Genomic DNA, 17,523 nt, shown 5'->3' with positions numbered 1-17,523 from the left:
GCTCTGTAAAACATGATTATAATAATTTTAGACTAAATTCAATTAATGGAATGTTATATGGCCTTGGGAGAAGAAAGTGATTTACATATAATGTGGCCAGAAGGACCTAAAAACGAAAAATCGAAGAATTGAATCCCTGTAAAATGGTGGAAATTGAAGTGCCAGTAAATAAAAACTTTTTGGACTGAAGCGAGGAGTGTTCAGAGTAGGTTCTGGTTGTCCCATTTGAGGATAGATTGGATTAACTGCTAAACTAAGTGGCATATTTACATGGACCTTGTGCCTCTTTAGTGCTGCCAAAGCATAATTTTTTGGACACTAAGGCAGCACTAAGGTGGTCTTTCTCCCATGCTAGATTTACAAAGTGGCGCAATTCATGCATTGTGCCACTTTGCAACCCCTTGCGCCACATTATGCTGCACCATGCATAATGTGTGCGAGGGGGCGTTCTGACACAGGGAGGCCTGAAAAAATGGTGTAGTGAGATTTAGTAGATTTCACTGTGGCATATTTTCCATCATTTTTAACGCCTGCTTGAGGCATGAAGCACCCGTTGAAAAACAATCCTTTGTGTGCTCTGCTGCACTAGCTATTGCAGCAAAGCACCACAACAGTGTAAAAAATGATGATGCTGTTGTGGTAACGAATGCCATGATGCGCCGTATTGCAAATACAGTGCAACCATTGTGTCGTTAGGTGGGGCAAGGGCGACGCAAGAGAAGTAGTGCATCGGGACCGATGGGCCACTTTCTCATATATATGCCCCTAATTGAGTAATGTCTCATATCAGTCTGATATAAAAGGGTAAATCTATGAAAATAATGAATTGTGGTAAGACTCAGTTTAAAACCACTTGGCCGGATAGTGGGAAAGACCCAACGGTCGCTGCTTACCTGAATTTAAGGTGCGGAAAGGAATCAGCACTGATTCAGTATGTGTTCCGGGTTGGACCAGCAAGTTTGGGTCGGCAAATAAGGCCAATGTAAGCATCAAATTGAATAGGGCCTAACAAAAATCAATATGACCCACCTGAGCAGTCGGTAAAAAAAAAGCATAGGACCCGGAACACAAAGATGAACTGTAGATTGACCCACACTGTGCACTGCTTACCCAGTTCTGAGATACAACAGATGCTGAACAGTCTTCATTATGCATCCTTGTTCAGCAGCATCAGTAACTTTAAGAACATGTGCAGCATCTAATTAAAAATATGGTCGATGCGTGGCATGAAAATGTACCCCATGTGATCTTGGGTACAAGAATTATAAAAAAGGAGAAAATTGATTTGAAAAGTAGAAGAGAAACCTAGAAAATTAATTGATGAAAGAATCACAATTTTGTCATTGAAATATAACTACATTTTTTTTAATTGAATTTAAAAAAGGGGCAACAACCTATACTATGGGCATATTACAAGATGTCCAGTGCACCGTTATCCACATGCTAAATTGTGGAATAATTCAGTTAACTGAGCAATGTCTGACCCACGTCGTGAGGACATCACCCATGTACCCAGGACAAAGGATTGTTGCAAAATAAAAAATATATAATTACGTTTCCAAGGTACAATTAACATCTAAAAATGTGATGTAAGAATCAACAAACTTAAATAGAACTTCTGGGACAGATGCATGTACATTGATAACATGGAGCAGCAATTGCACATTACAAGATTACCAACATTATCTATATGCTCAATTTTAAAGTGATTGCTATACCCAAAATTCAGACAAGCAACCGGATGTTAAATGAAAATTCGATATATAATGTGTTCTGTAAAACATTATTTGCTTTGGTCAAGTAAATGGATAAAACAGTACACGTGGTTCAGCGACCACCCACATATTGCTGGATTTAGACAAAACACATTAGAAATGAGTTGTCTCTGTCATGTGAATGGAATAGACAGCTGCATTGCTAAAGAGCCCCTCATTTATGGCTGGATGGAGAGATATTGGGTAAACAAATGGGGGGGATTGAAGAAGGTGGAGAGCAGTAACCAAGCGTACCTGTTGTAACCCATATGTAAAACCATTACTGCAGTTTAAAGACATATGGAACTGCTATTTGATTATGCTCAGAAAATGTTAAAGAGACTGGGAGACACAGCATCATCATGGAAAGGAACATTAGAAGTTGTGAAAAACAAATCATCAGTAATGTTGCTGAGGACCGCAGCATTAGTTTGTAGAGAAACGGAAATAATTGTTAAAAAAACAAATTGCTAATATTTGCTCAGCGTGGAGCAATGTAAGAAGAATCATATGCCAATTTTCCATTGTGTTCAGACCTTTTCCACAGTATTTTATCTCATAATCCACTTGCGTTTTGTTTTTATTGAGTAGTAATTGCAAATCACCACCATGTGGCGTTTTTTCGACCACCTCTATAATGTGCCACCTGATTTCATTCTCTGAATGATTCATTTCCACAAAATGAGCCACAATGGGTGCTGCCATGATATTACATCTGAATCTGCTACAATGTTGATATGATCTGTTTTTTACTTTTTGTGTGCTTTGTCCAATGTATAATAAATGGCATGTTTACCATATGCCACACATCAAATTACTTGAATTGCAGTTCGAAAGATGATTTAAGACAGTGATACTCAAAGTACGGCCCGGGGGCCGCATGCGGCCCTCCTGACATTTACATGCGGCCCCAGGTCAACAGCAGCATTGTGCTGCTGTTTACTCGACTTGGCACCAGCCCTAAAAACTGGTAAATAAATGGGCAAGTATTTAATTGGAGGCTAATTGAAAAGGGAGTAACTAGGGTGTCCTGCATTATTAAAGACATCGTGCAGCAACAATATATAAGTATGATCTGTTTGAAATTCAAAAACTGCATTTCATTAACCTGCAGAACCGTTTCAGCTTAGTACACACAATTATATCACTGCATTGTGAAGTATTTTTAGAGAGATAGTTTTCAAACATACATTTAGGATATAGTTGATGTTTGGATGAATTCAATTTTTCAGTAAATTGACAACACAGGAAACTGCCAAGTCTGTAATATAGCCTTAGAACCCGCCGTAGCGGGCTCTACCGGCTATTAAAGGCCCGCTCCCGCGTTAAATGCCCGAGCCAAAGGCGAGGGCATTTAACAAGGGAAAGGGCCTTTAATAGCCGGTAGAGCCCGCTACGGCGGGTACTAAGGCTATTAGAACATTCTGCCACTAAGGGCAGAATGTTCTATTAAATAAAACAAATTGCTCACGGAGGCCGAGGGGATTAAAATCCCCTCGGGCTCCATGAGGCTTTGTTCACAGCTGTACGGCCAGTAAAAGCCCGCAGCACTCCATTGGAGCTGCCAACGTTCCAATGTTCTAATGCATAATATTTGTTGGTGCAGTGGGGCTTTAATGGTATATCTACCTCTTTTCAAAGTTTTCCCACAAGGTGCAACGTTACAGAAGGCTATGTTCACTTCATGCCTAGAGGGTTTGGGGCTGTAGTGGAGATTTCTTGACAGGTTGGTTCTCTGAAAAAGTTGATAACTTGAAAGAGTTTACACACATGTAAGACTCACTTTATATATGACCGGGGCCGTCCCAGTTCTAACATGTTCATAGTTACCGTCATGTTACAAAATCCCTCTGTGCACATACAGGCCATGGCGCCTTTCCTCCAGGATTTCTGAACATCCAAAAGCTCCTTATGCTTACCAAGGCTATATGTGGTACTGCACAGCAGTAAACACAACAAAACAAAGGGAAATATCCTAAGTGAAAAACCAGGAGGCCCTTACCGGCCTGGATAACTGAGGCCTTTTTTGCCTGAGATGTCACTGAATCTGCCTCTCCACTCCCAGCCTGACCCCCAGCCCGCCTGGGGAGCTCCTGATTTCCCTATCACCCGAGCACATATCGGCGACAAGGCAGATTGGAGGATGACGAAGGCAAAAAAATGCTTGAAACAAATACTGCCTTCACATTTTGTAAAATAAGCGCACCCTCCTGACTGATTGTAACATATAGCCACTACTTTATAGTAATTTCACCGGTATGCAACAAGCTGAGCCTCTCGTAAACACTCTATGGAACGTTATGGCGTCAATGGTATGACTGACCTGATGTAAATGTTGTGCTGAGTTAAGTGCGCATGACGACTGGCGATATATGGACTGCTGTGGAATACGTGATTTTGGTAGACAGAAGAACCTTGTAAGATCAAATATCTGTCAGATATTTCGGCAAGGGAAATTCCTGACAAATATTTAATTAGTAATAAACAGAATTGAAATAATTTAGGCAAGGGAAAGCTTAATTGCTCAACAGTTCTCCAACGTTCGCATCCCAGTGTGTTACAACATTTGAAGTTTTCACCTTTTTGAGGATTACATGGCTACAATTCCCTGACTGCATTGGTATGTAAGCATGAACTCAAGGTATAAGCTACGATCTACCCTCTCCTCTGATTCGTATAGTGAGATAGATTTAATTGTTATTGTAAAAGTAAGATACTAAATACTTTCAGGCATGTCTTTGGACAAGAGCAATCATTAACCCTGGCTGGTTGGTTGCTATGTTTTAGGAACTCATTTGTGAGGCTGCGACACCTGTGCACGAACACCTGGATCCAGAGTACCAATGTGCCTATTGACATCGGCGAGGAGAGACCCATTCGACTAATGGTATGTCTGAGGATGAAGCTGCACTGAGGAATCCTAGATGCAATAGCAGTTGAGTTAGGCCTTATATGGAACCCTCAAGTTATAATTCTAGTGCATTTTCAGATTCTGACTTTTTATGTCGACTGCCCCCAAAAAAAATTCTTATCCACGGGGCTCTAGAGCAGTGTAGATCAAGATTACGATAAAATAAAGTAATTCGAAAAAAGTCACTGAAATTAAAACAGAGGGTTATTGGGGGGCATGTGGGATATTTGGAAGGAAAGCTGCTGAAACCTCATGATGTCCTTTGTAGTTTGCACACCAAACCAGTGGGTTCTTAAAAGAACCCGACAATGAGTGACCTCAAAATAGGACTCATCCTCCAATCAGACATCATCAAAAAAGGGACGTTGTGGAATCCTCATTGTTTGCAGTTATCATTTATCAATGTTTGGATAAAGAGAACTGGAATTTTTTTGTCTTTTTACTGGCTGTCCAATTAAAGACCTTGCGTGTAATTATGGGGGAAGTTCTCTTTCATTTGAGTATAATATCTTCTGCTAGACATTACTGCTAACCAGAATTTTACATCTGGAAATAAATGTCCTCACCATAGTCTACAATTTCTACTCCATTGCTGACAGTAGAGGTTTCTTTGTACTGGAATGTGTTGTGTCACATTCGTCCATCCTGCTCCTGACAGGGATCATGTCTTCTTGTTGGGTTACAAGGGGATGGGCGCCATGGTTAAGTCAGCGTTCACTGCCTGATTTTATCTAGCCACACCAGGGGCAAGTCATCTTCATTTTCTTCAGTTGACACTTAGGGGGTCATTCCAACCCTGGCGGTCAATGACCGCCGGGTTGGAGGACCGCGGGAGCACCGCCGACAGGCCGGCGGAGCTCCCAAGGGCATTCCGACCGCGGCGGTAAAGCCGCGGTCGGACCGGCAACACTGGCGGTCTCCCGCCAGTGTACCGCCGCCCTTTGGAATCCTCCAAGGCGGCGCAGCTAGCTGCGCCGCCGAGGGGATTCCGACCCCCCCTACCGCCATCCAGTGGATGGCGGTAGGGGGGGGTCGCGGGGCCCCTGGGGGCCCCTGCAGTGCCCATGCCACTGGCATGGGCACTGCAGGGGCCCCCGTAAGAGGGCCCCTACAAGTATTTCACTGTCTGCTTGGCAGACAGTGAAATACGCGACGGGTGCAACAGCACCCGTCGCACCTTCCCACTCCGCCGGCTCGATTACGAGCCGGCTTCATGGTGGGAAGGTCATTTTCCCCTGGGCTGGCGGGCGGCCTTTTGAAGGCCGCCCGCCAGCCCAGGGGAAAACTCAAAATACCCGCCGCGGTCTTCCGACCGCGGTACGGTATTTTGGCGGCTCCCGCCGGGCGCGCGGTGACCGCGCCCGGCGGGAGTCAGAATGACCCCCTTAATGTTGCCTCGTTATAAACATAAAGGGGGTTATTCTAACTTTGGAGGAGGTGTTAATCCGTCCCAAAAGTGACGGAAAAGTGACGGATTTACCACCAGCCGTATTACGAGTCCATTATATCCTATGGAACTCGTAATACGGCTGGTGGTATATCCGTCACTTTACCGTCACTTTTGGGACGGATTAACACTCCTCCAAAGTTAGAATAACCCCCAAAGTTTGTTCCGTCAAGGCACATACACCAAGGGCCAGATGTAGGTAAGTTGGGTTTTGCGACTCGCAAATTGCGAGTTGCAAAACCTTATGCACAACAGTGTCCCTGACACTGTTTGCGACTCGCAAGGGGGTCACAAATGCCCACCTCGTGAATATTCATGAGGTTGGTCGCAATTTGCGACCCCCTTGAGAATCGCAGCACTCACAGGGATGGTGGCCTACTGGAGACAGCAGACCACCATGTCTGTGACTGCTTTTAAATAAAGCAGTTTTTTAATTATTTTTTTGTAATGCAGCCCGTTTTCCTTTGAAGGAAAACGAAATGCATTACAAAACTAAAAAATTAAACGTTTTTGTTTAATTTTTTCAGAGCAGGCGGTGGTCCATAGGACCACCGCCTGCTCTGGAAAAAATGTTTTTAATACCATTCACAAAGGAGAAGGGGTCCCATGGGGTCCCCTTCCCTTCTGCGAATGGGTTAGCACCCACTTGAAATGGGTGCTAACTGCGATTGGTTTGCGACCTCGTTTGTGGTCACAAAACAATCCTGCATTGCACTGCGACTCGCAATCAGGAAGGGGACACCCCTTACTAATTGCGACTCGCAAACCCGTTTTGAGATTCGGTAACCAGGTTACCGAATCGCAAAATGGGTTTTGTGCATTGCAAAGTGCAGTTTGCATGTCGACGTGCAAACTGCTTCCTACATCTGGCCCCTAGTGCCTGTTTCTCCTTAGACTGAGATATTCATAGAAATCTGACCAGGAAGTCACAAAATTCCAGTGCAGAACCTGGTCGGAAGTATAGAAGCCCCAGTTGAGCTCATTTGCCATGACTTCGTTTGACTTTTTCAGCTTGGCACCTGTCCAACCAAAGAAGATAAAGAAGCATTTGCCATTGTCTCTGTGCCAGTGTCAGAAATCCGAGACCTCGACTTTGCGAATGATGCTAGTTCCATGTTGGCCACCATCGTCGCCAAGCTGAACGAAGGTTTCATCAGTCAGAATGACCGGAGGTACGTGGCTTACTGCTGTTTAAAAACGGGAGTTTTACAGAGAAAAGTGTGTCTTTGGGTGGGTATGGCATTGGGTGGGCACAGCTGCTTTAGAAGAACTCTGCTCCTTTGTGGTAAAGTTTGTCCCATCTACGCTTCTGCTGACTGCCTTGAACAATGGAGTCAAATACGTAATAAATAACAGCGAAAGACGCTATTTTAAGAAACATACTGAATTAACAATGTGCATGCACAAGACACGTGAAAAACATGCCACTCAAACAAAGTTCACATGTACAGAAACATAAATTAGAATGATTTGTTTAGATAACAATTCCTTCGATCAGTTACAGGGATACAATGCTAATAATACAACAATTGGAACTTAAATTCATACTATATGGAGGATATAACAGAAAAATGTGTTTTATCTTGAGTGAGGTTCATAATTTATTTTATAAAACACAATAGTATTTTTATAAGATATCCATGGAAACCACTCAACTGGAAAAGTGAGCTACTTCAGGTTTAGAAACCCGGTTTTCGAGACCAAAATGTCTCCGCCATATGGCTGTATATAATATAACAGAGACTATGGAGCACATACATAGAAAGCATGAAGGAATTCTCAAAAGGACTGGGCTTTCAAGTTCGAGTAAGCACCTGGTCTTTGTACAGCATACAATATGAATTTAAGACCCCATTCTGCCAGTCATCTCCCGATCCTTTCCTAGATTCAGAAAGAACAGGCTCGCACTGGCACCATGCAAAAAGAAAACCACCAATAAATTACAAGATACTTTAAAAAATCATACGACTTCGGAACAGAACTTGTAATCTACAAATAGGAAACATAGTTTATTTGCGAGAAAAGGCCCCCAACAATCTGACAAGGGTGCCTGGACAACCAACAAATAATGTCTGATTTAATATGCTAACCATCCTCTCTGGTTTGCCCTGTTGACATGCACCCCAGTGCGGTCCATTCACTAATGACACCACCCATTAACATGGACTTGCACTCATGCTTCGCCCAGTCAGCTCTGCACGAGGGAAGAAGGGGGCCCACTCCATGTCCCACCTCCTATTCATTGTGTGTCCTCCTATTATTGGAGGATGGCCTTAAACCTCACTGCATAAGCAATGACTGAAGGGCTTCTAATGATTGAGCCCAGAATCCATGATCTCAAAGAAGAGAAAGAAAATATTCAAAAATGCCACACTGAGTGAAAAGGGTGGGGAAGGGAATAAGGGTTTTCTGAAAACAGATGATGATACAGTATATGTTTTTCTTTGCTGTATATTTAAAAACTTCATAAATGAAGTTTCAGAAAAAGAAAAAAAAGAAAAATCTACAATTTCGAACTCTGTATCACAACAAACTGTACCCTTCCATCACTACCGTTTCAGACTTGTCCCATTTCCTTCAAACGTGATCACCCACCACCACCTCTGAGGACATTAAATTAAAGCCCATAATATCAAACTGGCTGCTAGTCAAATTTCAACCTGCTTTATCCATGCAAAATTCAAGACAAAGGGGGAACTATTACAAGAATATCTAGAACGCAAACATCTCCTAGATGAACCACAATTATACTTTAGTCCCACGTGTGGAACAGAGGCCGCAGGGGTGAAAGGGGGACCTTTTCATTACCCTGGATGAAGACAAGCGAGTTGCTTTGATATTTATTGATGTTTTAGCAACTTATAATACTGTGGATCACAAAGTCCTTCCGCAGAGGCTGAGTGAAAGGACTGAGTGTTAAGAGCTGCATTAGAAGGGATCATTTCCTGCCTTTTGATCAACGTTACATGCCCCATTAAAATTATTGGGACAGTTGTAATGAAGGCTACAGTGGCAAACATGGCAGATGTATTAGCACACATTCGGTGTATACTCCATCCTGTAGAGCAAAGAGCTTGCAGGGGATCGCGAATGAAGGCTTCTTTTTTTCATCACAACTTGTGCATAGTTGCACATAGCAGGTACATTAACTCACTGCTCTATCTTCAACGCAGTCCCTTGTGACTAATAAAACAAGCCACAAGTTTTACTGGGACATTTTTTCTCACTGTCAATTTCTTTGAGGGCAGAGTTTGTAGAGCATTGCATCTGCCTTGGCTGTGCATATTGTACATTGACTGCCACTGTTGATGCTCCTCATGTCTCTGCCCTGCCCGACTCCTCCCTTATTGTGCCTCCACCTTATAGCCCCTGCCACCCCCGATTTGTCAGTTGCTGGCATGATTTTTCATTACTTACTCAAATATGAAGCCATCATAAATGGCTGAAAGTGAGCGGAAAGGGCAAACAGCTTACCTATGGAGGAGCCGTTTTGCACCTACATGGCTGCCCTAAGTATCTTTCCATATCACACAGCTCCTCCAGGATACTTCTGCCAATCTTTGCAAGAGATCTGAGAGAGAGCAGTGAATTGCCCACAACATAGACTGGTAGTGATTTTTGTGGACCCCAAACACTGTGTCTTGCTCACTGGGCTTTTTTCCTTTGGTCCAAAACTATTAGGGAGCTTCTTGCAAGTCATACTGCTACCTCTCCCCCATAGGGAGACCATTATTTTAATTGTCCATCCATTAAATGAGCTTGCAGTCCGTTATCCATTATTGTTTCCTTCACAGATGCCTTTGTCCTTGATTCCAGAAGTGCCATGACATGGCAATGTGTGTATATTTAACCCATATATGTGCCTGTTGCTGCACTGCTAAGAAAAAAATCAGTTTGGGAAAGGAGGGGCCCCAGAAGCATGAGCACAAATGGGCAGCACAGTCCTTGCTTCGGTCCCTGCTTGCTAAATTCATTTTGTAGCAAATGTAGACACTGCTGCCTTCCGGTGTCTTCTCCGAAACCAGCCTGCAGGCAGTAGGTCTGCTTGACCCCTGCTCACAAAGCACTAAACAACACCGGACCAGAATACCTCAAAGGATGGCTCTCCTTCTACATCCCGACCTGACAGCTCCGCTCCTCTGACCTTGCCCTCGCCACCGTCCCACGCAAACACAGAATGACCTGTGGTGGCAGATCCTTCTTCCACCTCGCCGCCAAGACACGTGGAACACTCTTCCCACCCACCTACGACAGACGCAGGACCTACTTACCTTCAGGAGACACCTCAAGACTTGGCTGTTTAATCATTAGCTGGCCCCCCTCCCATCAGTGCCTTGAGACCCTCACAGGTGAGTAGTGCGCTTTACAAATGCTATAGAGACAATCCTAGAGAGAGACTGGGCTTGTGAGACCTCGCCAACGGATAAGGGTGGAGCAGGAGCCCGCCATCTGAAGGAGTCAGTCCAGGCAGGTGAAATGTTGGCATCTCCCTACACCACCTAGAGCTGCTGCCAAGGATGCAGGAAAACAAACTGCACCACTGGTGAACAGACATCGCCATTATGACATCCCTAAAAGAGACTGCCCAAGCTCTTGCTATTCTAGCTAACGTATAGGACGTGGCGAAACTCATTAAGGCATTTATTTTTTCCATAGCCAATAATAAGTTAACACCAGTTTTCCTATAAAAGTTGCATTTTTTCACTCCTCTCTGGAGTGAAGAGGCTTATTTTACAGCAAGGGGGACACAGTATAAGTGTCAGCTTTTATTAATAATAGCTTCCATCAGAAGATGCTGAGCATAGTGCACAGGTGATAGCAATATTGCCTGACCTCGTCAGATTTGTTAATAAAACTGACCCTTTGCCCTGAATTTTTAGTCACTGGCCAGAATTTGCCTCTCTTCCAGGTGGTCACTCGACTCTCCACCCACACTTACCAACCCACCCTCTCAGAATACCTTCCGACTCCGGTCCATACAACATGCAGTGCTTCAGACAGCCTATTACTTGTTGATCTGCAGGACTGTATTACTTTTATTGGGACAGTGCCAGAGTTTATCTGCAGTAGTTCTTTTTTGGGAGGGGTAGAGCTGTATGTGTGGGTCGGGAGGATGATGGGAGTGCAGACCTGAGTGTTTTATGGTGCGTTACTTTATTCCTATTCAATGCCCGCAAATTTTAGGCTGAAGATAGTAACGCAAATACATTTAAATAGATTGCAAGAGATAATACTGAGCAGCACAAAAAATCATAACTTCAGAATTTTTTATGAGTAAATGTGGATCGATTCTACATTTCGCAAGTTGCAAAATAGTACAAGAATTCACAAAAACAATTTGTAAACAGGACACCCTCAGAAGAGCATTAGCATTTTTCACGTGCAATCTTAGTAAACGTGGATCATTTTTCCATTGTTTTAAATTTTACATGTTTCTGATGAGAGACAGATGAAGAAAAGACCACAGTAGGAGGCCACACCATAAAATAGTGTTATTCCAGATTGAGGAAAAAGGATAATCAGATTTCCAAAAGACTTGACTAACTACACAAGTCTTTTATAACTCACTCGTGTAGATCACTGGGATAATGGCAAGATATTGGGGCCATAGGCAAGATAGTTATGTTCTCTTTGCGTGCCTCTCACCAATCCATATGCAACAGCATCCTCTAAGTCATTTGTCATGCAGCCTGTAATAAATATGGCTGCAAATCCGGCATTTTACAAATGTGGTCTAATGCAGGACGCTTCTCTTTAAGCGGCACCTCAAAGGATTAAACCGATTTTAGTATTAACATTGTTAAGGCTTGAACAATCTGTCATATTCCCAACCTGTCTTCCTGCCAAAGGACTGAGCAGGCAGCAGCATGCTCACAATCATGCTGCTCCTGTTTAGCTTGCAGAAATTAGACCACATTTTTCACAGCCGTGAGCTCCTTATACTGGCTGCCAATATAACAATGCTTCAATGAAAACTTTCCACCTGACTAAGATCGTTTTGTATAGCCAGAGCCCGTATGTTCCAACTGTGCCAGTCTAGAAGGTGTCGGAAATTGCCCTCCCAAATTCAGCCTGGCAACAAATGTACAGATGGTTTAGAGGGTGGATCCTTCCAGTTCCAGGGCTTCTCCCTCTGGAATTCCCTGACACGGCATCTCCATCACAGAGCGGCCAGTGTGAAGTTCAGAAGATGCTGAAGGATCGCTGTTCTGCTCTGCACACAAGTTCAAGGCTGCTGAATTCATCCATTCATTGGCACACACACTATCTGTCAGCTCCCTTCATCTTGCTTCCTTTCCATTTTGACTCGTGTAGCACTTCGAAGCAGCCTTACAACAGTACAAGAGTTAAGTTAAAGAAAAACAGTAAAATAAAATGCGTCTTCTTGGCAAGTCTACTAAGCCGTGGCCTCGATACCTCCCTAAGGTGTGCTATCCCTCTTTAACTCAAAGCAGCTCGTTGAAACCCTTCTCCTGTTTTGTCTCCCCTCCCTGTGTGTGGTGCCACCATACCTTCTTAGCACCCTCGGCTCATTGAACATCATGGTAAGCCCTGCCATCAGAGCTTACAATAATGTAGAACTAGATGGTATCCCTCTGACCCAGCAGAAACCGGAGAAATCAAAGAATATGTATAAATTCCCACACCAGGTTAAACTCTTTTCTTTTAGCATGACCAAGAAAAACTCATGCATCACTTTTGTCTGTGTGTTATTTTATGCGGACTCCACTATCTTACCTTATCTAAAGATGCATGTCTCTCAGACTTCAAAGATATACATTAGTGAACGAATCATCACTATTTTCCATTGCATGGTTATTTGTAATGTGATACAATTCAATCATAATTAAAAAATATTTGTTCTCAAAACATTATCATCCTAACACATTACCAATGTGCTCACAACTGATCTGTATATATTTGTTTCTACAATGTCGTATTTATATGTACAGTACTAGCTAGGATAGATGGGTGCAATGTTTATTTTGGTATTCAGTATTAGCCATATAGGTTATGTTGTAATATCAAAAATGCTGGCACATTTTAATTTGCAAATAGGTCTTCTTATACATATGTTCTGAAAGGATTTTTTTTATTTGTATTTTGATTTCTGTTGGTACATCTACTGTATTTATTTTCAGTGAAAGTGTTGCAACCCCGAGCTCACCGGTGCAGACAAGTTTCATCTTCCTAATATGAATGCCAGGAGCTGTGTCTACATATTTGCTTCCATGGAGCTGTATAGGATCTTGATTTAGTGTTCTTTGGCTGATTAAATTAAAATGTACTGTGCTGTACACAGTCGCGGGTGGCCGGGGGCAAAGTGGCAGGGTGGAGGGGATCAAAACAAAAATGTAAAAAAATATATATAAAAAACGTACCTTGATTGCACCGCTGCGTCACACTGCCGCTCTCCTCTGTGCTTCAGGCACAGGCTCCCAGCCAATCCTGACACTGCAGGGTTGGAGAGAGCCCTGTGCGCATGTGTGTTTGGCTGGCTCAAGACGGCCGGCAAAACATACATGCGCACTGAGGAAAGTGCTGTGCACTCCCCTCCATGACTGTCACCCCACCCATGGCCCCGCCTCTTTAAAAATAGAACAATAATAAACATTGTTTATTATCGTTTTAGTTATAAAGAGTTGCAGCTGGCTGAGGAGTAAGGGGGTTGGGGGAGCAACGCTTCTCCACCGTATTGGAGGAGCCACCACTGGCTGTACAGTTTGAAGGAGTGGCATTACTGTTTAACTGATCTTTGATTTGATAGAGCGGTCCGTATTATCAATTCACCTGTATTCGGACGCTCTTTAGGCCGATGAATCTTTTGACTAAGTGGGACTCTCCGTACTCTTAATCGATCAATTGCATCAAATCAATAATCAATAACGAACATAGGCAATACCTTGATCGACATAACACTTAACAATTAATCCAGAATACATTTCGGCGAACCCTGACCTTTCAGCCAGGAATAATCACACCAGTTTATTCAAAGTTAGTGAATTTTATTTCCCTATATTAACAAAGCTAGCACAATATAGATGTGTCTCAACACCAAATGATAAACATATATGAACATTAATAGCTGTCCATAACAGCGAAACAAGTGCAATCTATGTAGCATTAGAATCACAAGGCATTCGATAATAGCAATGCAAATCACTAATACGATAATCTGTAACGAACTAATTGCATACATTTAGTCAGCATAACAAGATCTCAAATTGCATCGTGCGACATAAGGAATCCTCGTCTAACCTCAAATTAGCATCGGCATGTGGGACTTCATGCAAAAACAATTTAACAACATTAATTTAGAAAACTCCTAACTAGGGCTCTTATCAAAATCAGCAGTTGGTTACCTAAAAGAAACACAATGCAATTGTACAATTTCCTTTCATATTTACCAATTACGATCAGCATTCAAGGAAGTCTTCGTCTCACAGGTACCGTTCTTCGGTCAGCATGGGTACCGTTTCGATCGGCATAGGACGGGCAAAGGGGCAAGGGGTGGACGGGGCAATTGCCTCACGGCGGCAAGGTAAAACTACTACTTCATGCAAGGGATCAAAGTTAAAGTCTCTAGGGCAAGAATCATTAAAGTCTCTTTCTCTCGCTTAGAGAAAGCATCAAAGTCTCTTTCAAAATGGCGTCGCAGCAAAGTGGGCCATAATAGCTGCAATGTCCTGCAAAATGGCGGGTATCGAGCTGGTAATGGCTTTAATGTCCGTAATGGCTACCTTCTTCTCGTGCACCTGGTTTAAATAGACAACAGTCCAAATCCAGTAGGGTCTTCCATTTGAGGGTTCATAGGTTAGCTTCAAATTGTCCAATCAAAAGCGACAGTTCTCAAGCTTTTACTTAAGCATACATTATCCTTGGAGATGGGTACGCAAGTTGCAACATTTTATACCAATTAACTCACTTTCAGAGCTTCCATTGTCCGCACCTGCAAATCGACCTTGGAGTAAAGAGAAAATATGCCAGGCTGGCACGAAACCTTAAGATAAGCATGTGAACGATCTCAGTGGAAAAGTACAGCTTCAAGCAGAAATACACGTTTAATAGCACATTGGAAAAATACGAGCATCTAAACCGTGAGACCAGGCAACTAGGCCGAAGCCTGCACTAAAGTAATGCTAAGCTAAAACATTTCAAACAAGCAAATCATAGCACACGTTTACGATTATGTCGGATTAGTGCAATTCTAATACACCACGTTATATAAAGCACGCTTATAAATGTTGGCAAACTACTCTGAGGGCACATTTTGTCCCCGTACAATCTTTATTAGTTTGGTTAAAGTCACACACGATTATTTCACACTACGTTTATGCGTTAATAAATCAAAACCTTCATTTTCTGCTTCATCAATCCCTCCTCTGATGACTACTTGTCATCACACCAAATCATGCCCACAAATTTTATTCCATTAAAATTCTGTCAGTTCTCTTTTCCTTTTAGTTCCCCTAGTTTTCGCTTTGTATTCTTCTGCCATTTTCTTCATTATTTTCTCTTCCTTCCTTCTTCTAATTCTTTCCATAATCATTATTATTCCCCTTTTTATTCCCCAAATTCCAAATATGCAAATTATTACTATTAATATTCCTTCTATTATTTTCAGTAATATTCCATTCCAAATTCCCCCAATCCAATGTCCCACTGAAGCAAGTCCTTTTCCAACCTTCTCCCACACTCCTGGTTCCTTCAGTTCCTTCAAGTCTGCACTCTCCTTTGTTAGATTAGCAAGCATAGTTTTAATTTTCACACTATTGTCAGGAATATATGTACAACAGTGTCGTGCACCAAGCATTTTGCAAACGCCACCATCCTTTGCTAAAAGAATGTCTAAAGCAAGCCTGTTTTGAAGAGTCATAGCTCTTTCCGCTGCAAGTTCAGCATCTATCAGGATTATAGCACCTGAAAACTTTGTCAACATGTTATCCACTATAGTAGACAACTTTCTTATTTTGATGGAATTCAGCACAACTCCCAATGAAGGAATCATGGCTCCAAATATATCTCCTACCACAGCAGCTGCGGTCTCTCTTTTCTGGATACGATGGGATCCAGATGTCTTTTGAATCATCGATAGGTCATCCAGTTGATAAACCTTTGGGAACACAATACCCAAATAACATCTCCCCCACCATCCCTTTGGAAGACGATAATAGGCATTATACCCACAAATGTAATATACACCTGGAATGACAGGGTCAAGTCCGTTCATCATGAATGTCCATTTGGCCTTAAAAATAAACGTATGTTTACACTCACTCGCTCCTACAAAAATATTGTCATAATAGGATTCACCCCGATATATACAAAATTTCCCTACATGCCAAGCATCTAAAGCTATTTTCCCCTGTGTCTTTATTGCGGCAAAATCATAATTATCTACTGAAGTCCTCTTATGTAGCTCCTTTTCTAATTTCGCATTCATTTGTGCTCTTCTGTCATCTGTGCGATCTAAAAAGCTTATTTCTACTGCAGAGAGCGAGCAGGTAAGGTTTTCCCTATGAGCGTGAGCCGTTTCAAAAGGTTGCATTGGCTCGAAAAATTCCCTCATTATTTTTGCATCCCAATCTTTAGCAATCTGGCTTAGCTGCGCTATTATAGGAACATATGCAAAGGTAACATCATAATTCGAGTAAAAATACTGTATGTTAGTTTGACCATAAAACCTAGACATTACTATACTACATGTAATCCCGTATGTAAGAGGCATGTGGTGATAAGTTACCCCTTCCTTTACTGATGTCGGTATCTGTGTACACACATAACAATCCTTCGCATCCATAGTCTCAACATATTCTGTTAGCAAGCGATAGAAAACATTATACGAAAGCTCTTTCTTATCATGCAAGAGCCTCTCATCTAATTCTAATCTTCTTAATGCGGTTAGTTCAGTGACAGTAACAGGAGCAAAGGTAGAAGCATCAATTTTCTCATTCTCACCCTTTCCATGCATTCCAAGCACAATTGCCATTATTATTAGTACACATGCAATTATCAAGCCTACACACACATATTTACAATATTTCTTTCTACCGTTTTGCGTCATGATCTGTATAGAATCAGAGAGCTGGAAGCACCTGTAAAGAAACTATTTAGCAATTCAGTTACAAAGCTGAGCGAGCGCAATGTTCACACCGTCTTCTTCAAGAGGCCAGTCACTTATCGGTTAGCAGCATTTGTCTCAATTCGGCAATTGTCTCAATTCGGCAATAACTTCTCAAATCTTTTTTTTTTTTTTTTTTTTTTTTAAGAGTCAATCAGGTTTTCAAAAGTCTTATCAGGTTAGCAAATGTCTCATCCGGTTTAACAATGTCTCAGCTGGTTGTTTGTATCACGTTAGGTTGTAGCAAGCAATATCATTTATCACCCTTTCAATCAACAGAGTCCATAAA

General features: G+C 42.3%; 1 protein-coding gene across 1 annotated transcript in view; it reads left to right on the top strand.

Annotated features, from left to right (window-relative positions):
• The window catches only part of ITPR3 (inositol 1,4,5-trisphosphate receptor type 3), a 467,836-nt gene that overhangs the window by 252,427 nt on the left and 197,886 nt on the right, over positions 1-17,523 (top strand). The window contains exons 12-13 of the mRNA XM_069238858.1: positions 4,542-4,641; positions 7,124-7,284. Of these exons, the coding sequence (XP_069094959.1) occupies positions 4,542-4,641; positions 7,124-7,284 (261 nt within the window). The remainder of the gene's footprint in view (positions 1-4,541; positions 4,642-7,123; positions 7,285-17,523) is intronic.

This window comes from Pleurodeles waltl, chromosome 6 (assembly GCF_031143425.1).
Source record: "Pleurodeles waltl isolate 20211129_DDA chromosome 6, aPleWal1.hap1.20221129, whole genome shotgun sequence".
In the NCBI taxonomy this organism is placed as follows: domain Eukaryota; kingdom Metazoa; phylum Chordata; class Amphibia; order Caudata; family Salamandridae; genus Pleurodeles; species Pleurodeles waltl.
The sequence above is the reverse complement of the archived record's forward strand: the minus strand, read 5'-3'. Positions and strand labels throughout refer to the sequence as shown.